Source organism: Vombatus ursinus, unplaced genomic scaffold (genome assembly GCF_900497805.2).
Source record: "Vombatus ursinus unplaced genomic scaffold, bare-nosed wombat genome assembly UNPS02000577.1, whole genome shotgun sequence".
Taxonomy (NCBI): Eukaryota; Metazoa; Chordata; class Mammalia; order Diprotodontia; family Vombatidae; genus Vombatus; species Vombatus ursinus.
In genome coordinates this window covers 28,112,813-28,137,030 of record NW_020940355.1, presented here as the reverse complement: position 1 = coordinate 28,137,030, position 24,218 = coordinate 28,112,813, and the positions used below count along the sequence as shown (strand labels likewise).

General features: G+C 38.8%; 1 protein-coding gene across 1 annotated transcript in view; it reads right to left on the bottom strand.

Annotated features, from left to right (window-relative positions):
- ATP6V0D2 (ATPase H+ transporting V0 subunit d2) overlaps positions 1 to 21,290 on the bottom strand; it is a 30,550-nt gene extending 9,260 nt beyond the window's left edge. The window contains exons 1-3 of the mRNA XM_027846683.1: positions 20,958 to 21,290; positions 6,370 to 6,541; positions 1,181 to 1,359 (exon numbers count right to left, since the gene is read on the bottom strand). Coding sequence (XP_027702484.1) covers positions 1,181 to 1,359; positions 6,370 to 6,541; positions 20,958 to 21,087 — 481 coding nt within the window. The 5' untranslated portion in view covers positions 21,088 to 21,290. The remainder of the gene's footprint in view (positions 1 to 1,180; positions 1,360 to 6,369; positions 6,542 to 20,957) is intronic.
- Positions 21,291 to 24,218: the final 2,928 nt, after the last annotated feature.

Genomic DNA, 24,218 nt, shown 5'->3' with positions numbered 1-24,218 from the left:
ACTGCACCACCTAGCTGCTGTGCCCATGCCTGCAAGCTGAGCTGGCAAAAAACTAGGATGATGAAAGGCCTGGAGAGCACGACATGAGGATGGTTTGAGGGAACTGGAGGTGCTTAGTCCAGAGAAGAGATGAATGATGGAGACTTGACAGTTATCTTTAAGCATAAGAAGACCTGTTTTATGGAAAAGGGATTAAATTTGTCCTTGGCTCCGAGGGCAGAACTAGGGGCAATGGATAAAAGTTACAGATTTGAGTTCAATATAAGAAAAACTTTCCCCACAATTAGAGCTATCCCAAAGTGGAAAGGGCTGTCATTAGAGGGTTTTAAGCAAAGACTATATTGGATGACCATAGAAATAAAAGAAGACAATTTGTCTATCTTGTGCTTCTGGGGAGGGAGAAGATAAGGCTCTCATAAGGCTATTGAAAAGGCTTTGATCTTCTTGAATACTGCTTTTGACTCCAAGACTCTATGAGTCTAATTCAGAGGAAGGATGGGGCACTAAAGGAACAATCTATAGTACATTATGGAATTAAGTGAGGTTTAATTGTTATAGTCATTGCTCTTTTAGTTTTTGTAATAGAAATTGGCCACACTGATGAATGATCTTCACAGTAAACTACCACTGTTCATTTTTCCCAACAAAAATTAAATGGAATTCACTTACAAAAGTATCCCCTTAGCATTCAATTGGTCAAAATTGCTGTTAGCAACATGAATTATAATCCAGTGCAAAACACGACAAAAATATTCTTTCAGGTCATTTTTCAGAAGCTCTGGAGACTCTTATTCAAAAAGGTATATACACATACACTTTTATTTATATATGTATGTATGTCAATATATGTATACATATACATATATACACACACATACATATGTATATATGTAAATATATGTATACACATGTATTCACAGAGGTACATATATACTTAACATATATACTTAAAATGAAATACATTGTATGTGACTTTTATAGGCATAAAGCTACAATAAAACATTAAGAAACTAGTGATATAAAGTCCTCTCTAAAAATGTAGAATTCTATAATTCACTTGCCATACAGTCTAATTCATTAACTAATCAAATATAAAAAGGTAAGATATGGATTTCAGTGATGTTGTTTCTGTATTTGAGAAAATGTACAGACAAGTCAAGAATTGTATATACTTGCATACCCAAAGGTGTTTCAACCAGAACAGCATCAAACAGATCTGAAGGTGTCTCTACAATGTTGACAGCTTCCATTTCCATAAAACTGCCCAGGGGGTGACACTTCTTAAGAATTTCCTTGACAGATTTCTTTTGTAGCACACCATTGATCAGCAGAATCACATTATCAATCATATAGCTGCACCTGAGTTGGAGAGTGAATATTAAATATATGCATAGTAATGACTTCCAAAGACTCATAAAAGTATCCCTGAAAAAGTTCAATTCATTGACATTGATAAATTGGAGAGAGTCCCAAGGAGCTCAACCAGGATGATTAACAGCCTCCAAGAACTAGAGATATTCACTCTGCAGAAAAGAGGGGATAGAAGAGCTGTCTTTGGGTGTTTGAAGGGCCCTTACCTGGAAGCAGGATTACTCTTGTTCTGTCAAACCTCGGAGGGCAAAACTAGGAGTTATAGAAGTTATACAGTTATAGAAGAAGTAAAAGAAGTTACAGAGAAGCAAATTTGTTTGATACAACAAAAACTTCCCAATGAATAGTTATCTAAAAGGAGAATGGTGTTAATCTCTAATATTGAGCTTCACTGCTGCCTATAATCACACACAAGTCCTTCCAATTCTGAAAAAGCCCATTAGGCCTTATCATCTTGGCAATTTATTGTCCTGTGTTTCTCCTCGCTTTTCTCAGCCAAAATTCCTTGGGAAAGTTATCTATACCTATTGCATTCTCTCTCTCCTTTCACTCTTTCTAAATCATTTGTAATCTGACTTCTAACCTCATCATTCAATTGAAACAGCCCTCTCCAAAGTCACTAAGGATTTTTCTAATTGCCAGTATGGTGGTTGTTTTGCAACATTTGACAATGTTGACCCTGTTGTCCTCCGAGGTACTCTTTCCTCTTCTGGTTTTCCTAACACTGTTTTCACTTGGTTCTCTTCCTGCACATTAGATAAACATCTCAAATTCAACATGCCCCATATCTTTTTCCCAAATCCGCCCTTCTTCCACATTTCCTTATTTCTGTCAAGGGCACCATCCTCTTCCTTGTCACCCAGGTTTGAAACCTTGGCATTATCCTTGATTCCTCACTCTTATTCATTCCACATATCCCAGCTCTTGTAAAATATTATTTCTTTCCTCATATCTCTCTCCTTCTCTCTATTCACAGTCATTTACTTACTCTAGTTTAAGCCTTTTCTCAGCCTTTGGCCTGAAATATTTCGCTAACCTCCAAATTGATCTCTTTGCTTCCAAATCTTTCTCCAATACATTCTTCACAAAGCTGCCAAACTTATATTCCTAAGACATAAATCTGACCATGTTATTGTACTGCTCAGTAAACTCTAGTGGCTCCCTATTACCTCTAAGATCAAATATAAACATATAAACTCCTCTGTTTGGCTTTTAAAGCCCTTCACAACGGCCACATCCTATCTTTCCAGACTTGTGACTCATTACTACTCTCCAGGCACACCATGGTATAGACAAACTGTCTTGCTTACTATTCCTCATTCATGTTATTCATTATTCCTCCCCATTATACTGGTTGTCCCCCATATTTAGAACAAATTCCTGCTTCTTCTCCATCTCTCAGAATCCATAGAGGCCTTTCTTTTATTTATTTTGTTTTTAATTTATGGAGTAAAACAAGCATTTCCATAACATAGTATAATTTTAAAAAAAGACGATTGCACATGAAACGGCAAATCGATTATATACAACTTGCTGTTCCTTTTCTATAGAATATATATTTACATTTATATATAATATATAATAAAGTTATCAGAGGCTTTTCTTGATGTCCCCTATGTGCCTCTCTTACCACACATCACCTTGTATCTACTTTGTAAAATGCCCCCCTTCTCTGTCTGGTTCTCTCTCTTTCTGTCTGTCTTATGCATGGATGTGTCTATGTCCATATATTATTATTGTTGTTGTTGTTTTCCCTGTGAGACTCTAAAGTTCTTGAAGGCAGAGATCATTTTTACTTCTGTTTTTTTTTGTGTGTGTGTGTCCCCAGAACCTAGCACAGTACCTCACATATAGTCAAGTACTTAGGCTTGTTTATTGACTGACTAGCCTTTTTTTTTTTTTTTAGAGAGAGGTCTTGGGATAGGGATATGAACTGGATCTGAGATTTCATTGGTATGATCAATCAACCAACACACATTTATTAAGTGTCTTCTATGTGTCAGGTACTGTGCTAAATGTTGTGGATACATAAAAGGGGGGGGGGACACTTCCTGCTGTTCAGAAGCTCATAGTCTTATGGGGGTGACAACATGCAACAAGCTATATAAACAGGATATATACGAGGTAAGTTGGAGATAAAATTAGAAGAAAGATACTTAGATTAAGGAGGACTGGGAAAAACTTCTTGTAGAAGGTGGAACTTTAGGTGAGAGTTGAAGGAAGTCAGGGAATCCAGTAGGTAGAGATGAGGAGGGAGAGAGTTCCAGGAATGGGAGATAGCCAGTAAAAATGCCCTGAGTCAGAAGATGGAATTTCATGTGAAAGGAACAGCAAGGAAGTCAGTGCCACTGGACCACAGAGTATACAGAGCAGAGTAAGATAGAAAGGGGCCAGGTTATGGAAGGCTTTAAAAACCAAAACCGAAGATTTTATATTTAGTCCTGGATTCAATAGGGAGCCACTGGAATTGATTCAATAAGGAGGTGCCATGGTCAGATTTGTACTTTGGGAAGACCATTTTGATAGTTGAGTGGAGGACAGACTTGGAATGGGGAAAGACTTGAGGCAGGAAGAGTTAGCAGCAGGCTTCTGTAGTAGTCCATGGATGGGATGATGACAACCTACACCAGGGTGGTAGCAGTATCAGGAGAGAAACAACATAGCATATACAAAAAGCATTTGCTGAGGCAACAAACATTTATTATTAAGTGCTTACGATGTGCCAGGCACTCTGCTAAGTGCTGAGGATACGACTATAGGCAAAAAGATAGTCCCCTGCCTTCAATGCACTAATAATCAAGTGGGCAAAGATAACATACAAAAGGGAGTTGGAAAGGGGGATATTGTGTGAAGGTCCTCAGCTCATGGGAATGATGTTGAAGTCTAAATACAAAAGAGGTTACAAAAATAGAAATGACAAGACTTGGAAAGTGATTGGATATGAGAAGTGAGAGACATGAGGAGTTGAAGATGACATCTAAGTTTTGAACTGACTGGAAGGATAGTGGTACCCTTGACAGTAATAGGTTTTGGGGAAAAGATAATGAGTTCAGTTTTGGAGATGTTGAATTTAGTATGCCCACAAAATATCTAGGTTGAGGTGTCCAACAGGCAGTTGGAAATGTGAAATTGGAGGTCAGCAGAGGTCTGAGAACCATCTATAAAAAGAAGACAATTTTATCAATGGAAGCTGATGAAATCACCAAATAAAATAGTGTAGAAGAAGAGGGTCCAGGGCAGAGTCTTGGGGAACACCTATGGTCAGCAGATAAAACTTGATGAAGATCCAGCAAAGGAGACTCACAAGGGTGCAGACAAGTAGGAGGTGTATTGGGAGAGAGTAATATCATGAAAACCTAGATAGAAGAAATAACAAAGAGAAAGGTGATTGACAGGGTAAAAGGTTGTAGGAGAGGTGAAGAAGTATGAGGATTGAGAAAAGGCCATTAGATTTGGTGATTAAGGTATCATTGGTAACTTTGAAGAGAATTGTTTCAGTTGAATGATGAAGTTGGAAGTCAGACTGCAGAGATTTAAGAAGAGAAAAGGAAGTGGAGATGTCAAAGTGTAAGAAGCCTTCTTATGGAATTTAGCCACAAAAGAGAGAAGAGTTATGGGACAGTAGCAAGGTTAGATGGATCAAGTGAGGGTTTCTGGAGGATGAGGAGACATGAGTATGTTTCTAGGCAGCAGGGAAACAACCAATATTCAAGAACAGATTGAACATAAGTCAGAGAGCGAGGATGGTGAAGGTGGTAATCTGCTGGAGAAGACAGGATGAAATGCAGTCATTTGTACATGTAGAGGGAAAGAGAAAGAGCTTCGTTATCTTGTGAGATGAGGAGAAAGTGGTAGAAGACATCGGAGTGATTCGAGATGAGGAGGGAGAAGACAGAACTCTTGACTAACGGCTACAATCTTTTCATTTAAAAGAGACAAGGTTCTCAGCTATGGAAACCACAATGATGGTGACAGAAAAGGAGGAGGGGGCAGAGAGCACTGAGAATAAGTTCGTACCATTGTCTACAAATATTTGGAGTGCCAACAAGGTAACAGGAGATCTCTGTCCAATTAACATCCAAGGATAGAGTTGTTTCCCACAGTACCAACCTGAATTCTTACCAATCCTTGAAGAATGGTACCAACAGTGTCAAAACACAATTGCTATTGGTCAAGATAGCTGGGCAACACCTCAGGCATAAACACCAGCTATTAAAGAAACATTGTCTACATGATCATACTGGCAGGTGTTTGCAGATCTCTTTGGCAATATGATGACATGAGTACCTCGCCATTATTAGAATACATATTGCTCATAAAGGATTGTGAAATCTTCACACGTTATGATACTCCTTAAAAACTTAAGAGTTGTCACTCATTTTATATTTGGGGGTGGGTGAGAGTATCTTATTTAGATCTAATGCATGATAATCGCTAGAATTCTAAGTAATAGCAGTAACCAATTTTTCTGAGGCATTTACATAGTGCAGTTGCTAGAGTGTTGCACTTGGAGTCAGGAAGCCCTGAGTTTGAATCCTACCTCAAATACTGGGTGAAATCATTTAACCTAATAGCCTCAGTTTTCTCATCTATAAAATAGGGATAATAAATAAATGGTAGCTATTACAGTTTTTCTTATCACAAGTGCTTCTATACTTTGATTTCAATTCTACAAGTTTTTATCAAGCATCTAACGTGTTAAATACCATGATAAACATGAAACTGATCCTAAGGAAGTTATAATAAGTGTGGCAGTACCATTATCTCCATTTTACAGATGAGGAAACTAGTAGTTGTCTGACCAAGACTCCAAATCCAAGGCTTCTTTTGCTAAGTCAAGTTGCCCCCAACATTTATATATTAAAATTTATAAGCAGTGGAAAAGGTTAATAGGATTTACCTTAATATCTTGCATTTTAAACAGCCATGAGGGATCAATTAAGACAAGGTTTAATTTAAGGCAGCTTAAGATCTATATAGAAATAAGTTTTCACTTACGTCATATAGGTGAAAAATGTGCTGAGTGGCTCCAAGGAGTTGTTTCTGAAATGCTCAAAATCTCCACATAATTTTTTCCTCATCTTGTTGTCAATGGTAGAAACTGTGAGTGGGACAGTTTCTTCATTCAAAAAGTTGCCATAATCTGTAGTCTGAAGGTGAATTTTCAGGTCTGAAATAAAATCCAAGGTTGAATTTATGTTAGTCCCTGGAGTGATGAGCTAAGATTGATCATTTACATTTTGATTTTACTTAAATTATATATATGCATCCTATTGATTGCCATAAGCAATCAAAAAGCATTTATTAATGTGGTTGCTCTATGCCAGACACTGTTATGGGCCAATAATGCAAAGAAGGGTAAAAACATTCATTGCCTTCAGAAAACTCACAATCAAATATAGGAGACAAATATGAAAATAACTACATATATATGTGATACATACAGAGTATATAAAAGGTAATCTCAGAAACAAAGTTACTAGCATTAACATAAGCCCATCACTTAGTGCTGTAATTCCATCAAAGATCTCCAATTTCCCTTATACTATCTCTACATGATGGTATATTTTTTAATATAATTTGACATGTGGACCAAAAGTAAAGAATTTGATTACTTTTTAAAAAAAAATTTAAATGTATTTATTTTTAGTTTTCAACATTTACTTCCATAAGCTTTTGAGTTTTAAATTGTTGCCACCTCTCTTCCCTCCCCTCTCCCCAAGATGGTGTGCAATCGGATATAGGCTCTACATATACATTTTTATTAAACATTTTCACATTAGTCATGTTGTAAAGAAGAATTAGAACAAACAGGAGTAACCATGAGAAAGGAGGAAAAAAAAAAGAGAGAGCAAATAGTCTGCTTCCATATGCATTCAGACTCCATAGTTCTTTCTCTGGATGTAGATAACATTTTCCATCATGAGTCTTTTGGAGTTGTCTTAGATCCTTGCATAGCTGAGACGGGAAGTCTATCAGAGTCAGTCATCACACAATGTGGCTGTTACTGTGTACAACATTCTCCTGGTTCTGCTCACTTCACTCAGCATCAGTTCATATAAGTCCTTCCAAGTTTTTCTGACGTCGGTCTGCTTATCATTTCTTATAGCACAATAGTGTTCCATTACATTCATAAACTTGTTCAATCATTCCCCAATTGATGGGCATCCCCTCAATTTCCAATTCTTGGCCACCACAAAAAGAGCTGCTATAAATACTTTTGTACCTGTGGGTCTTTTTCCCATTTTTATGATCTCTTTGGGATACAACCCTAGAAATGGTCTTGCTGGGTCAAAGAGTATGCATATTTTTATGGCCCTTTGAGCATAGTTCCAAATTGCTCTCTAGAATGGTTGACTCAGTTTACAATTCCATCAACAATGCATTAGTGTTCCAATTTTCCCACATCTTCTCCAGCATTTATAATTTTCCTGTTCTGTCATGTTAGCCAATCTGGTAAGTATGATGTGATACCTAAGAGTTGTTTCTCTAATCAATAGTGATTTAGAATATTTTTTCATATTATTATAGATAGCTTTAGTTTCTTCATCTGAAAACTGCCTATTCATATCCTTTGACCATTTATCAATTGGGGAATGATTCATAAAGAATTTGATTACTTATACAAATTTTGAGTCTGTATCAATCCCCAGATTCAAACATGGAATTTTTCTCAGTTCCAGCTGGATATTTGGTATTGTTTTAAATAACAACTATTGTCTGGGTAGATTTCCTAAAGAGGTAGGATTTAAGGAGGAGGATCTTGACTGAGACAAGAGAAAGGATTTTTAGATGGGAAACAGAGACAGCTGTGGAGGCTGAAAAGGGGATTGTGAGTGTTTCTCAGTTCTGACCTCAAAATTTCCCTACTAATTTTTTAAAAAAGAGAAACTGCTCCCATTTATACAATGCTTTATAGTTTATAAAACATATTGGGATTCTTTTGTTTTGTCTTTGCATCTCCAGCAGCCAGAACACTGTCTTTCACATGACAGGGGCTTAATTAATGTTGGTTGAATTGAATTGAGGTAGACAGGACAGGACTATGTCCTCCTTTTGCAGGTAAGAATATTAGAAGTATAGGGTTTAGGTGACTTGATCAATTATTTTACTGTTGTTTATTTCGTGGTTTAGGGACCATCACTATAATAGTCTACCAACATTTTTTACATTAAAGTTTCCAAATAAATCACAAACTAGCTGTATGGTCTCAAGGAAGTCATTTGCCTTCTTTGGTTTTATTTCCTTATTTGTAAAATGAAAGGTATGATTGAAATCTAGATTTCTAAAGCCTCTTCCAACTCTAATAATGTTTCATATTTTATGATTAAAAAAAAACTACCAAGCTTCTTGTTGTTTTTACTTCAAGTCTTCAGATGTCTTTTTGTTCTTGTAGGCACTCCACAAAAATGCACAGCAATGTCCCTCTACCCTCATGCCCCAAGTAATATGGTATAGGCTATAGGGCAGTGGATTTGGAGTCAGAAACACCTGGGTTCAAATACTACATCTCACACTTACTAACTAGGTAACCCAGGACAAATCATTTAAGTTGTCTGAGCCTCAGTTTCCTCTTATGTAAGATGATAGCATTGGACTCAAACCCTGATATTTCTTCCAACTTTAAATCTATGACACCATGTTCCTATGAGACAAAGGAAAAAAAGTTATCAACTGACAGTCAACCTTGGGGTGATAAGCCTCTCTGAACAACCCTAGGATGGCTCTCAGACATGCATTCCACTACCAGGCTCATACTTGAAGACTTCTCAGGTTTGTAAGACTCGATAGAGCTTCTGCTGCCCTGGCACAGCCTTTGAGATCTCAAAGCTACCTCCACACCATAACAAAAGATAATAACTAGCGTCTAGGTAGTACTTTAAAGTTTGCAAAGCTCCTTGCATTGTTTATCTTATTTGATCCTCCCAACAATCCTATGAGCTGGGCCCTATTATCTTTGCCATTTTGCAGATGAGGAAACTGAAGCTGAGAGAGGTGATTTGTCCAGAGTCACATAGTAAGTGTCTGAGGCAGTGTTTGAACTTGAGGCAGGTATTTTTCTGATAATAAGTTGAAAACCATCAAACCATCTTAAGTGGGATATGTAAAATAAAATCTTTAGATTGAAGTTGGAAAATTAATTTCTTCTGAGAAATTGTTTTTTGTAAGCAATATGGTGTCCAGGGCATAAGTGAATTATCATCTCTAATTTCACTATTTACTGATCTGCAGCAGAGGCCTGGAAAGCCACTATTTCACAAAGTCTAGAATATGTTTTTATGTGCTAACCCTCTCTGTTTGACCTTAGAATATGTGAGAATACCTATTTAATTAAGTAAATTTAAATGATCATTTTGGATGTCATATTTGGCTTTTACTAATGGTAGTTTGGACCTATGTTTTGACAGTCTGTGTTCTCAGTGAAAAGGACATTTGCCTCTGAATGTTGCAAATGATATTACACTGTACCACAATATTTTTCTTCTTTGATATATAGTTGTTGTGGCTGTTTTAGGTTGCATAACTTCAGCACATTCCAGCTGCTAGGGGAATCTGGGAGCCCAAGATCTCCAAGCCTGACAGATAACTATAGTCCTATAAAACAGTAAGTGGCAAAGACAGGCTGGTATAGTAGAAGTTGCCAAGTTTAGTTTCAAACTTTCAAGGACAATTTGGTGTCCAAAATTCTTGTTCACAGATATTAGTATGCGGTCCAGACCATGTTCATTCATCCTCTTGTAGCATGAAGTATCATATATGGCTCATAGGAAGACAAGAATAGACACCTTTGGTCTCTTCTCTTCCCTACTGTTCATCAAGGCAGGCTTTAATTCCTTCCAGGAGGGGAAGCAGGAGGTTAGGGCCCGAGACTGCAGCTCTGCTCTCCTCAGACAGAGGACCATTGGTCTGGAATTCTATCTTTCTGCTCCCTTAAATATTCCTAAACTAGAGGAAGTAGTTTTCGGGTACCAACTAAACTGCTGATCATTATGTTTTAATGGGGAAAAGAGGACCCCTAAGCTTTATGTCCAACGCTCCCTTCCCATCAAATATCAATTTCACAGTGAACACACTTAGCAAATAGCAATGAAACCCATTTATCCAAGTTGATAACAAAACAGAAATCAGAAAAAGTATACATAGAAAAATATGTGTCAGAGAATACAGAGTGAAGGAGCTTTCTCATTGGGATATAGGTAACTCAGCTCAAATAAGAGTCCCAGATCTCACCCAAGGGGAAAATTCCCCTTGGTCTCTAGTGTAGAGAGGTGGGGGTAGGGACATGATGGAGATTTCCAGCTCCTCTCACGCCGACTTCTTCCCAGAGCGTTTTTCTCCCTTCATGGCCTAAAGTGAGAATGTGTCATTGTGGATCTTATTTCTTGAAGCTGGATGCCAAAGAGCCCAAAGAGACTGAAGAGACAAGATCTCTCCTCTCCTGTTCTTGCCAACTCTATCCTTCCATTGACCTCTACCAATGTGGAGAGAGGTGACTGATGCCTGAACTATGTTTTGAAGGCAGCTCGGGACAGTATCCAGGAATGGGGAGACACCTTCTGCCAAGATAGCAAGGTAGGAAATGGAATGGAATGTTGAAAGGATATCAGAGTGCCTAAAATATATTGTGAAGAAGAGGAGTAATAGGAGATCAGTCTGGGAAGACAAGTTGGACACAGATTGAACAGGGTGCTTTATATTGGGGTTGGGTGACAGTGGGGGAGAAGGGATGGTTACATAAGGGAAAGATTGCAGTTCAAGTTCTTAAGGAAAACTTAGATTGGGAGAGAAAACCTGCATCTGGGGAGGATCACAATAGGCTCATTGGAGGAGGAAGTAGAGTCCTGAAAGGCTGATCTCTGCAGTGAAGTATTACTGGCATGAGACGGGGCAAATGATAATCAAGTCTATGGAACAGCAAGTGTTTGGCAGGGACAAAGAATACGTGAAGGGAAATACAGTAATGTGAAATAAGGCCGGGGAAAATACTTTGTTGCTCAATTGTTGGGGGCTAGAAACTCAAAGCTTTTGGGGGGGCAGGGGAGGAGTGAAGTAATTAGACCTATGCATTAGGATGGGTAGCTAAGTGGTGCAGAGCACCAGACCTGGAGTCAGGAAGATTCTTCTTCCTGAGTTCAAATCTGTCTTCAGACATTTACAAGCTTTGTGACCCTGAGCAAGTCACTTAACCCTATTTGCCTCAGTTTCTTCATCTGTAAAATGAGCTGGAGAAGGAAGTGACAATCCCCTCCAGTATCTTCTGCAAGAAAACCCCAAATGAGGTCACAAAGAATCAGACATCAACAACAACAACAATGCATTAGGAAAATTATTTTGGCAGTTGTGTGAAGGATAGATTAGGCAGCAGAGAGTAGGCAAGGAGACCATTCAAGAAGCTATCACAATAGTCTAGAGCAGAGGAGTCAAACAGATGGTCCTTGGACCAATGGGGCTAAAAACACATTAAAATGTAATTGGCAAATATTTAGCAAAACAAAAATACAGCAAAGCATAGATAATGTTAAATATGGTCTTCTATGTCAATAGTCTGCAAACAGGCGTCCTTATATATGGTTTAGTGATCCCCATTTCTATGAGAGCTTGTCATCACTGGTCTAGAGGAAAAGTGACCATGGCCTAAACAAGGATGGGACAGATGTCTAATCCTTAGTTGTACACATTTTCCTACACTGTTCTGGAGATCAAAGAATCAGTCAATCAATAAACATTTATTAAATGCCTACTATGTGCCAGGCACTATGCTAAGCTCTGGGGATACAAAAAGAGGCAAAAGAGAGTCCTTGCCCTCAAAAAGTTTATAGTCTAATGAGGGAGACAACATGCAAACTGGAACAGGTCTTTGAGAGGAAGAAGGAGATGACCTGGGGGAGCATCTCTGAAGAGCTTTAAGTAGTAATACAGGGAAGGGTAGAGTTGTCCCTGGGTCAACTAGATGACAGAACGCCTGGCTTGAAGTCAGGAAGACTCATCTTCCCGAGTTCAAATCTCAAATACTTGCTAGCTGTGTGACCCTGGGCAAGTCACTTAGTTTGCTTCAGTTTCTTCATCTGTAAAATGACATGGAGAAGGAAATGACAAACCACTCTGGTATCTTTGCCAAGAAAACCTCAAATGGGGTCATGAAGAGTCAGTCACAACTGAAAAATGATTCAACCACCAAGGTCACATTGGTTACTCTGACTCTGAATTCAGTACCACTATACCAGGCAGCTCTGCATAGCCAATCTCCCCTGAACACATCTGGGTATTTCTTTGCTCCAAGCCCATTCCATTTCGAGGGGTCTAGAATGCTACCCCAAGAGCATTTTGCCAATTCAATTTAAGATCTATCTCAAATCCGCTAGCGAATAAACAATTCAATAAATGCTTATTAAGCATCTCACCATCACCACCACCATCATCAACAACAATAAAAACCGAACATTCATTAAGCACCTATGCCAGGCATTATGTTAACCACTGAGGATATGTATGTTAGGGAAAACAGACAGAAAAATCCTGAGAGTCCTTAGGGAGAATTCTTGATTCCCCTAGCCTGAGATGGTATCTTCAACAACAATCAATAAACAGTTATTAATCATCCAGATGCCCAGCAAAGTACTATTAGGGATACAGACTGAATATAAAGCATCTATTATCTTCTTCACAAAATTCTAAGTGCTAGGGATACAAATATAAGGGAGCACAGGAGTATTAGCCTACCAGAAGCTTATATCATAAGGGTAGAAGACAACACAAAAGAAGAGCTCTAAGTAGGGGTAAATGCAAGAATGTGGCAACCAGGATTCAGGCCACACAAAGACCAAAAGTGAGACAGTTCCTGCCCTCAAGGATCTTACATTCTAATAGGGGAGACATTTATATAAAATATAAAGAAGTTTATAGGTGGAGGTCACAAGTAGCTTGTGTAATCAGAAAAAGCTTTGCATAGAAGGTGCCACTTGGGCTGAGTCTTAAACCAGTAATTCCTAGAAGGGGAGAGGAGGAGGAAGCCCATTCCAGGCTTGGGAAGGGGAGCAGCAAGTGAAAAGGCACAGGTGGCTGAAACATAGTATATGGAGAGGAATAATGTATGAGAGGGCTGGTAGGGCGGGGCTAGATTGTGAAGAGCTTTAAATTCCAGTTTATTTTTGATTGTACATTTATATTTGAGAGGTAATAGAGAGCCACTGGAGTCTGTTGGGAAGAGTGGGAGTGACATGATATCATGACCAAAGGCTTTAGGAAAATCACTTTGGTGAACAACAAATGGGGTGTTGGTGAGAGGTGATGAGGGCTCAAAATAAAAGTTGCTACTTGAATAAAAACCTTATGGACTTGAGACAAGTAAGTTATTGCTGCACCACATTCCCAAGGCTCCTGGATATTAAATATTTAATTTAGATTTATTTTGCATGGAACTAAAAATTATCAGAACAAACCCATTCGACCCTACCCAAAAGGAAATGCATATTTAGAATCCAGTCCTATGCAGTAGACATCGTAATGAAATGAGGTGATATTTTAGGTATTCAACAAAAGTTAAGTAGGGGAAGGACATTTAACTGACTATAGATGGGCTTTCTACCCAGAAAGAACAAGAAAAGGGAAAAAGCCAACAGAAAAATTAGCTGCAGGTAGAATATGAGAGTCTTAAGGTTGTGATACTTTCATAACTTTAAAAGGCTCTTTGAAGGAGGAGAGAGAGTGTGGCATGAGATTGGAGTTTAGCTAAGGGATGCTGGGCCCGCTCTCACTTTGTACACAATGAAACCTTCCTTCCCCAACCCTACCTTTCCTGAAAAATAGGTCAGCTACTCTAAAAACTTTTAAGGATTTAATGTGAGGTGGACAAGATTCAGAGGCATTCCTCACAAACGGACAGTTGAATGGAAGGCTTAAATCTGAGGATAAAAATACCATCATAGTTGTGTAACACCACACTTTTTGTTCCTTTTGTAACATGTCTAATTGTTCTGGAGAAAGAGAAATGGATGCATATGCAAAATTTAAAGATGATGTCATTACTTTAAAAAATGTTTATTTTTACAATGATCAAACACTAAATACTTTCTATGTGCCAGGTACTCCAGCCTCCAAGGAACTGCTAACACCGACGCCAACACTTATGTAGGGCTTACTCTGTGCCAGTCACAGAAAGCCATGTTGCTGTTGTTCTGTTGTTTCAATTGTGATCAATGCTGCGTGACCCCATTTGGGGTTTTCTTGGCAAAGATGCTAGAGTAGATTGCCATTTCCTTCTCCAGCTTATTTTACAGATGAGGAAACTGAGACAAACAGGGTTCAGTGACTTGCCCAGGGTCACACAACTAGTAAGCGTCTGAGGCTAGATTTGGACTCAGGTCTTCCTGACTCCGGGTGAGGTGCTCTATCCACTGTACCACCTACCTGCTCGCATAGTGCTGTGAACACTGTTAATATGAAAAAAAGTTTCTGCCTCCGAGGAGCTCATCATCATCATTATCATAATGATAGCTAACACGGATATAGTGCTTACTATGTGCCAGGCACTGTGCTAAACTTTTACAATTTTCTCACTTGATCCTCACAGCTACCCTGGGGAGGTAGGTGCTATTATTATTGCCATTTTACAGATGAGGAAATTGAGGCAACAGGGTGAAGTGACTTGCCCAGGGTCAGACAGACATTCCTGGAGAAGAGAACATAATTAAGTTCAAACAAGTAAATGGAAGTAGGTAAATGAGTAAATAGAAAACAGTCTGAGAGAGGGAAGACATTAACAGCTAGAGGAAAAGGAAAAGGTCTCCTAAAGGTGGGATTGGAGTAGAGTCCAAAGGATATTTGATCTTGGAGATGATAAGAAGCCAAGGGAGCATATTGAAGGGGGTGGGGGTGGGGGTGGGTATCTGTGACTTGGTCAGATCCAAGTTTTAGAAAAATGACCTTGGCAGTTTATTAGAGGATGGGTGGGGGTGGGGAAGAGACACGAGAAAGGAGGATCCGTTAGAAAGCTTTTGCAATAGTCCAGGATAGAGGTAATGAAGGAACTGGATGAAAAAAAACAAACAGCAAAATCAACTGAGAAGAAGCTGTTGGGCAGTTAGGAGGAGAACCAGGAGAAACAGTGACACCTAAAGAGGAGAGTGGGAAGGGAATGTGGGACAGTGAAAAGAGCTTAGGATTTGGACTCTGAGAACAAGGTTCAAATCCTGAATGAGGGGAATTGGAGTTGATGACCTCAAAGGTCCTTTTCCAGTCCTAAGTCTATGATCCTATGATCCAATACAAAAGCAAGGAAATTTTAGCTGTGCCACCCTGGGCAAGTCACTTAACCCCAATTGCCTCACCAAAAAGCAAAAAAAAAAAAAGGAGAGATTGATGCTCTGGTGATGTCACATATTGCACAGATATCAAGCAGGATCAGGATTGAGAAAGGGCTGTAAATATTTTTAACAATAGAGGTTAACTATTACTTTCATTGATTAAATCATCTTAAGGACTTGTAAGTGAGAGACTGGAGCAAGGGAGCAAATTACCACCAGTGTGACTTTGGGGCAAATCACAAACTCTCTGGGCCTCAGTTTCCTCACCTGCAAAAGGAGAGGTGGTGGTGGAAAGGACTGGACTAGATACGGTATGGTATGGTATAAAGGGAATTGGCTTGGCAGTCAAGTAGTCCTAGGTTCAAATCCCAACTGTGACATCAAGCAAGTCATATAACCTCCTTAGACCTCAGTGTCTTCATCTACAAAATGAAGGGGTTGGACTGAAGACATTTAGCTCTGGAATCAATAGGACTTGGGTTTGAATTCCAGCTATGTCATTTAATAGGTGGATGACCTCAGGCAAGTCACTTAACTATGATCTCTGAACCTCAGTTTCCTCACCTGTAAAATGAGAGGGGTTGGACAAGATGCTCCCCAAGGTCTCTTTCTAGCTAGAAAGATATGGGATCTTTTTTTTTTATTTTTTTTGAGGCAATCAGGGTTAAGTGACTTGCCCAGGGTTACGCAGCTAGTGTCTGAGGTCAGATTTGGACTCAAGTCCTCCCGACTCCAGGGCAGGTCCATCCACTGAACCACCTAGCTGCCCCTAGATATGGGATTCAATGAGATCTAAGGCCCCATCAAGTTTTAGATCACGGGTGAGAAAGAAAATACTGAAAGTGGACCAGCCTTTATATAGCCTCAGCTTCTGTTAGCTCCAGTAACGAGATTGTCCCCAATGACAAAAGCAACATGAATCAGTTCCCCTATTTTAGAGATGGGAAAATTAAGCCATAGAGGTTTTAGTGATGGTTACAGTGAGTCAGTAGTAGGCCTTGGAATATCTCAGACCAGACCAAGTCTCAAAAAAGTTTGTGAATAATAGTTCCTAAAATATATTTTTGGTAGTGTTACCTTATATTTTATCCTTGTAAATTTTTTTTTTTAATATTTACCTCTGTCCTGAAAGTTGTTTCTAAAATAGTACTTAATAGCTTGGAATCATAGGGGGAAATGTTCTTTTGGGATTCAAAGTTCTTTTCTGATGTGGTGATAAACTATTACCAAAAAAGTGCCTGGTTTTACACACTGGGTTAAAATGACTTTGTGGAGTGTTCTCTTGAACATTATTTGCTTATCATTCTTTCCATGCAAAAATACAGGATGTCCCAAAAGTGTTAATGCAGTTTTCTGTTATTAAAAGCTTAAAATTTCACTAAAACATTTGGGATACTCTGTAGAGAGACATTCCCAGTCCTTAAGTTTCTTCTTATACCTCTGCCCTTGAAACTATAATCCTCTCTTTTTAAATCCTTTCTGACCTTAAAAAAAAAAAAAGAAAAGAAAACCTACTGGCTGCTCTCCGCTCAAGAGCGGCCAGATGTGACAGTAGCATTACTTTATATAAATTATCTCCCAACATGGCCATGAAAGAGGTCAAGCAGGGCAGCTATTATTATTATTCCCAGGGTAAAGATGGAGCTGAAGTCTACACAGAGCCTGAAGCAGTATTCAGGTCTCCTAAATTACCACTAGTGAGGCAACCAGCTGGGTGGCATTGGGGAATGACCACAGGATTGGAAGATGGGAGATGGCCTGGGACTGGAATAAGGTCTCTGGACTATAGTTTTCTTTTCCGTAAAATGATGGGGTTGGATTAGGTAACACCTGAGAGTCCCTTCAAGCTCTAGATTCTACCGATCTAGAACTTACTTTTTGGTGTTTCTTCAAAAAATTCCCTCATTTATAAAATGAGTCCTTTTTAGCCCTACATACCATGAAAATGTTATCATTTTGCATGTATATAACCTATATCAGATTGCTTGCTATCTTGGGGAGGGGAGGAAGGGATGGAGAAAAATTTGAAACTCAAAATCTTATTAAAAAGGGATGTTGAAAACTGTCTTTACATGTAATTGGAAAAAATAAAATACCATTTACAAAAAAGAAAGAAAATGTTATCATTGATGGGAAACAGAGATAAGTTTAGTGACCAAGTGAATACCTGTCAGAGAGAAAGGAGTAGGAATTATCTGTTGACAATTGGAAAGAGAAAAAATGAAGGTGGAGTGGAGTTTGCTAGGGAAAAAAATCCTGGGGCCTGGATGTATGTAAAGCAATGCTGAAAGTAAGAGCTCTGAACCTGGTCTCCGTAATTTTTTTTTTTAATTTGATGGCTCTATTTCAATAAAATTGATTTCCTTAGTCCTTGTATGTATTTTATTTCAGACATTTAAAAACATTCTGAGAAGAGTTCCTGGGCCTCAAATATGGTTTTTTTGTTTTTGTTTTGTTTTTTAGGCAATTAGGGTTAAATGACTTGCCCAGGGTCACACAGCTAGTAAGTGTCAAGTATTTGGTCTGAGGTCGGATTTGAACTCAGGTCCTCCTGACTTCAGGGCCAGTGCTCTATCCACTGCGCCACCTAGCTGCCCCAAATGTGGTTTTTTTGATGATCAACTATGAAAGACTTAGCTACTCTGATCAAGACAATGATCCAAGACAATTCCAAAGATGATTTGCAAGATGAAAAATGCTATCCCACCTCCAGAGAGAGAACTAATGAGCTCTGAGTGCAGGTTAAATTATACTTTTTTGCTTGTGTGTGTGTGTGTGTGTGTGTTTTCTTTTGCAACATGGCTAATATGATATCATATTACTTGCCTTATCAAGGGGTGGGAGAGGGGCAGGAGGGAGAGAATTTGGAACTCAAAAAAATTTTAAATGAATGTTAAAAATTATTTTTACATACAATCGGAAATGTTTAATGAAATAAATAAAAACGTATTTAAAGAAAGAAAGAGAGGAAGAAAGAAAAGAAGCCCTCCTCTCAGGCATTCTCATCCCAATAGTGCCCATTCACTACTTCCCATCCTTCAATACTATTTCCATATCCTCCCCTAAGTTTCTCCCAGGAGGTCCGTCCACCCAACATACCATCCCAGAGACTTTCCTTGATTTCTTCTGAGAAGGTACCAAGGGAGCACTCTGCCTGTCTACCTACCATCCTTTCCCCCTGCCACAAGAGCAGCCCTCATCTTTTTCTATCATACACACCTATAAAGGATAAAGGGAATGAAGTAACACCACTAGCAGCTGGTAGCACCCAGACTGGATAGATCCTAGAGTCAGGAAGACAAGTTCAAATCTGGCCTTAGACATTTACTAGCTGTGTGACACTGGGCAAGTCATTTAACCGGTTTGCCTCAGTTTCCTCATCTGTAAAGTGGAGATAATTATAGTATCCACTCCCAAGGGCTATTGTAAGGATCAAATGAGATAATAAAGCACTTAGCACAGTGTCTGGCACTGAGTGGGCACTATATATGATGATGATGATGATGATGATAATGATGATGATTAACCCCCTTCCACACCTACCTTGAAACTGAGAACACCAGCTTTAAACAAAAGTCCCAAAAGATACATAAAAATTAACCAAATAGCAAGCAGAGGCAGGGAGATCTGCTCCAGGACAGACTTAACTCCACACACTTATCTCTTTACCCTTTTGTTTTCAAACCCACAATGGCTGCCTATCTGTTTCTTTGGATTTTGGTGCAAACATAGCTTCCATGAACTTTCTCCTATCTTGGCTCATTTGAAAAACTAGGCTACAAATGAAAAAGGAATTCACTTAAGATCCCCCTTCTCAGAAACACTGAAGATACTCTACAATTTTGCCACCATTGAGGCACCTCAGCTGCGTAAACGTAATTAACAATCTTCAGTTTGGATTATTTGCTGCTATTGCAATTAATTTATGGAGAATAGAATTGGCTGTTATCATTTCTGAGGCATTAGTGTCTGGCTCTTCCCATTTCAAATGAAAGCACCTGCGTTCCTTCTGTTGCTGCTGCTGCTGTTCTGCAGGCTCAGGATTTAACCAGTCTGTTCCGTGGCTTGGCAGTTACTGCTTTCACTAAAGCAGCTCACAAAGTCACCTTCAAAGAGCTTTTTCTTAACTTCCTCTTCCCGGGCATAGGTCAAGTTTTGGGTTTTTTTTTAAACTCTTTTTTGAATTAGATGGAAATTTAGGGAAGGTGAGGGCAGGATGGGGAAGAAGAAAAAGAAGGGAATAAGCATTATATAGACTACTATGTGCCATGACTTCTTACAAATAAGATCTCACTTGATCCTCACCCCTGAGAGGTGGGTGCTATTATTATCGCCATTTTACAGTTGACGAAGCTGAAGCAAGAAAGAAGTTAAGTGACTTACTCGCCTACGGTCACACAACTACTAAGCGTCTGAGGCTGGATTTGAAATCAGGTCTTCATGATTCCAGACCTAGCACGCTCTGTCCACTGTGACTGGCTGCATTTTAGTTAGTATCAAGGTTATACTGAAATTAACAAGTGGTAGTCTGGTATGGTGTAAAAAGCTTATGGTCAGAAGATCTGGGTTTGAGCCACATGATCATGAGTAAGTCATTTGGTTCTTTCTGAGCCTGAATTACTCATCTATAAAATGTAATAAACTCACATTTATTTTGTCTTAAATTTGGCAAGTCACTTTTCTCAAGACAACATAGTGATCGTAGCTATTTTATCAATACTGTCAATCCTACTTTATAGGAGAGGAAACCGAGGCTGGAAGAGTTTAGATAATTTGTCCAATGTCATAGCTAGTAAGAAGAGAATAGGTTTAGAACCCAGGCCTCCTGACTCCTGGGTCGGCCAGCCAGCCTCCTCTTAGCCACCCCGTAGGCTTGTACTTCTCAGGCTGGTTGTAAGAACCAAGTCACGAGATGATGTCCTTCAAACTCTTTGTAAACCTTAAAGTGCTAACTAAATGTAAGATGTAAATATGGATTTGACATTCACTCTTTAGATCAATGAGTGTACCAGTCTGGCATATTAATATATTTTTTGCAAAATTTTAGCAGTGTCTCAGGGGAACTTCAAACTGTGAGTTCACCACCAGTAAAGGTAAAGAGGCAGATTCTATTTTTTCATCATGCTTTTGAGAGAATAGGCTATTCAGAAAATGAGAGCTGGCCTCAGGACAAAGTTCTCCAGGCTCCCCAGCCACTGGAAGCAGAGTTTCTCTCTTAAAGTTTACAGAAAGCTCTATCATCTGCTGTTTATTTTCCAAAAGTTTGAAAATGGCAGCACTTACCTTCCAGAGTTTCACACTGCACTAAGTTATTGTAGTCTTGCTGGGTCAAGAGGCAAGCTTTGTGCCCTCGGACCAGACCCTCCAGGTAGCCATGGTCCGCATTGAAATAAAACTCAGCAAGCTGTAGCATGGAGAAAACGACTGAGTTGATTAAAACAGAAGCAGACCTCTAGTCCTTTTTGTCAGCCACAGAAGTGTTCTACTGCTGTTAGAAAGGTGATAAATGAGATTGAGGAATGAGTGATTGTCAGCTGATGGTGAGGGTTTCTCTGACTAGTTTCCCCCAGCTCCAATTGCCTACAGCTTAATCCTGCTTACACAACACTAGCTAATCAGTCGGACAACAAACCCTAGCCTCCTTCCAGGCAGCAGATCCCTTCTCTGGGAAAGTGAGTAATTTCTTACTCTTATATCAACCCCCACACATAACTAGTTCTGACTGCCCCCTTCCTTGACTTCTCAATTCATCAAATATTTAGCAAGCCTCTACTACGTTCAAGGCACTGAGCTAGGCACTTTCTACTCTGATTTTAAAAAGCATTCTTCTTCCTCCCTCCCCAGCTAATCCAATCCAACTCAATTTTTATGAAGTACTTGTGGTAGTAAGGACTTTTCTTGCCCCACCTCTTATGTAAGAAATTAGCAAAGGGAGAACCCACTCTACAGTGAAGATCTGTATCTACTTTGCAATTTATTGTCCTGGAGAATTCTCAGGGAAAACTGAGAGATTAAATTATTTTCCCCAAGTCTTGCTAGTTTTTTGTTGTGTTTTCCCCCGCTTTGTTTTCTTTTTTTTTTTGAAATTTATATAACTTTATTAAATTTTTTAAGTTTTATTTTTAATATAAAATTTTGAGTTCCAAATTTTTTCCCTCCTTTCCCCCTTCCCCAAGACAGCAAGCAATTTAATATAGGTTATACATGTGCAATCATGTAAAACACATATCCATATTAATCATGTTATGAAAGACAAAACAGAGCAAAAGGAAAAAACCAGGGGAAAAAAAGTGAAAATAGTATGCTTTGATTTGTATTAAGACTCCATCAGTTCTTTCTCTTTATGTGGATAGCATTTTCCATCATGAGTCTTTTGGACTTGTCTTGGATCATTGTATTGTTGAGAAGAACTAAACTGGTCATAGGTGATCATGTTGCTGATGTTGTGTACAATGTTCTGGTTCTGCTCACATCACTTTACATCAGTGCATATAAGTCTTTCCAGTGTATATAAGTCTTTTCTGAAATCTGTCCAATTGTCATTTCTTATAGCGCAATAGTATTCTATTACATTAATATACCACAACCTATTTAGCCATTCCCCAACTGATGAACGTCCCCTCAATTTCCAATTTTTTGCCACCACAAAAAGAGTCACTATAAATATTTTTTGTACGTGGAGGTCCTTTCCCCTTTATTATGATCTCTTTAGGATAGACTTAATAGTGATATTGTTGGATCAAAGAATATGTGCAGTTTTTCAGCCCTTTGGGCATAGTTCAAATTGCTCTCTGGAATGGTTAGAACAGTTTACAACTCCACCAACAATGCATTAGTGTCCCAGTTTTCCCACATCCTCTCTAACATTCATCATTTGCCTTTTATTTCACATTAACCAATCAGATAGATGTGAGGTGGTACCTCAGAGCTATTTTAATTTGTGTTTCTGTAATAAATAGTAATTTAGAGCATTTTCCCCCTATTATTATAGATAGTTTTGATTTCTTTATCTGAAAACTGCCTGTTTGTGTCTTTTGACCATTTATTAGCTAGGGAATGACTTATATTCTTATGTTTGACTTGGTTCTCTATATATTTGAGAAATGAGGCCTTTGTCAGCGACACTTGCTGTAAAAATTGTTTCCCAGCTTTCTTTCCTTCTAATCTTGGTTACATAGGTTTTGTTTGTGAAAAACTTTTTAATTTAATATAATCAAAATTGTCCATTTTATGTCTCATAATGTTCTCTATCTCGTTTGGTCATAAATTCTTCCCTTCCCCAGAAATCTTAGAGATAAACTATTCCTTGCTCTCCTAATTTGCTAATGGTATCACGCTTTATGTGTAAATCATGTACCCATTTTGACCTTATTTTGGTATACCATATGAGATGTTGGCCTATGCCTAGTTTCTGTCATACTGTTTTCCAGTTTCCTCAGCAATTTTTGTCAAATAGTGAATTTTTGTCCCAGAAGCTGAAGTCTTTGGGCTTATTAAACGTTAGATTACTATGGTCATTTACTACTGTGTCTTATGTACCTAATCTATTCCACTGATCCACCACTCTATTTCTTAGCCATTATCAGATAATTTTGATGATTGCCGCTTTACAATATAGTTTGAGATCTGGTATGACTAGGCCACCTTACTTTGCATTTTTTTCATTAATTCCCTTGATATTCTTGACCTTTTGTTTTTCCATATGAATTTTGTTGTTAATTTTTTCTGGCTCTATAAAATAATTGTACGTGGTTTCATTAGTATGACACTGAATAAGTAAATTAATTTAGGTAGGATTGCCATTTTTATTATACTGGTTTAGCCTACTCATGAGCAATTGATAGTTTTATTTAGATCTGACTTTGTATGAAAAGTATTTTGTAATTGTCTTCATAGAGTTCCTGGGTTTGTCTTGGCAGGTAGACTCCCAGGTATTCTATATTGTCTACAGTTATTTTTAATGGAATTTCTCTTTCTATCTCTTGCTGCTGGGCTTTGTCATTCATTTTCAAAGAGAACCAACGATTTCACTTGCACATGAATTGGATTTAAGTGCGGCAGAGTTGCAGAGTCATCAGTCTCACTCTCTCTTCCAGAGTCATAGAACTCCAGGGGCAAGACAAGTCAGGATGATGGGTGATGGCCTGAGATGGAGTGGATGACCTTGGCATCTTTGATGTCTGACCAAACCCTAAGTGCTCCATACTGCCTGTTTCAGCTGTCTTTGTGGCCATGGGAACAAATTGTTCTCATCTACCTATTCTGCCTGGGAAGTCTTCACATGCTTGGGAGTAAATACCCCTAACTCACTAATGGGTTTGAGGTCCTTCAGTTACCATCAACCTGGTATAGCCCATCTGCCCAGGTGACTTTTACCAGGGTGTGGCCTCTGTGCATGCTGCAACTTCTTGGAGCCACAGATGAGTGATGGACTCCAAAGATGGAGAAGCTGCCTGAGAAAGAGCTACACAAGCATTCACACCAGAGATGATGGTCTTCCTGGATACCTATGTATGTGCCAGAGGGTGGGCTTAAGTCCCACTG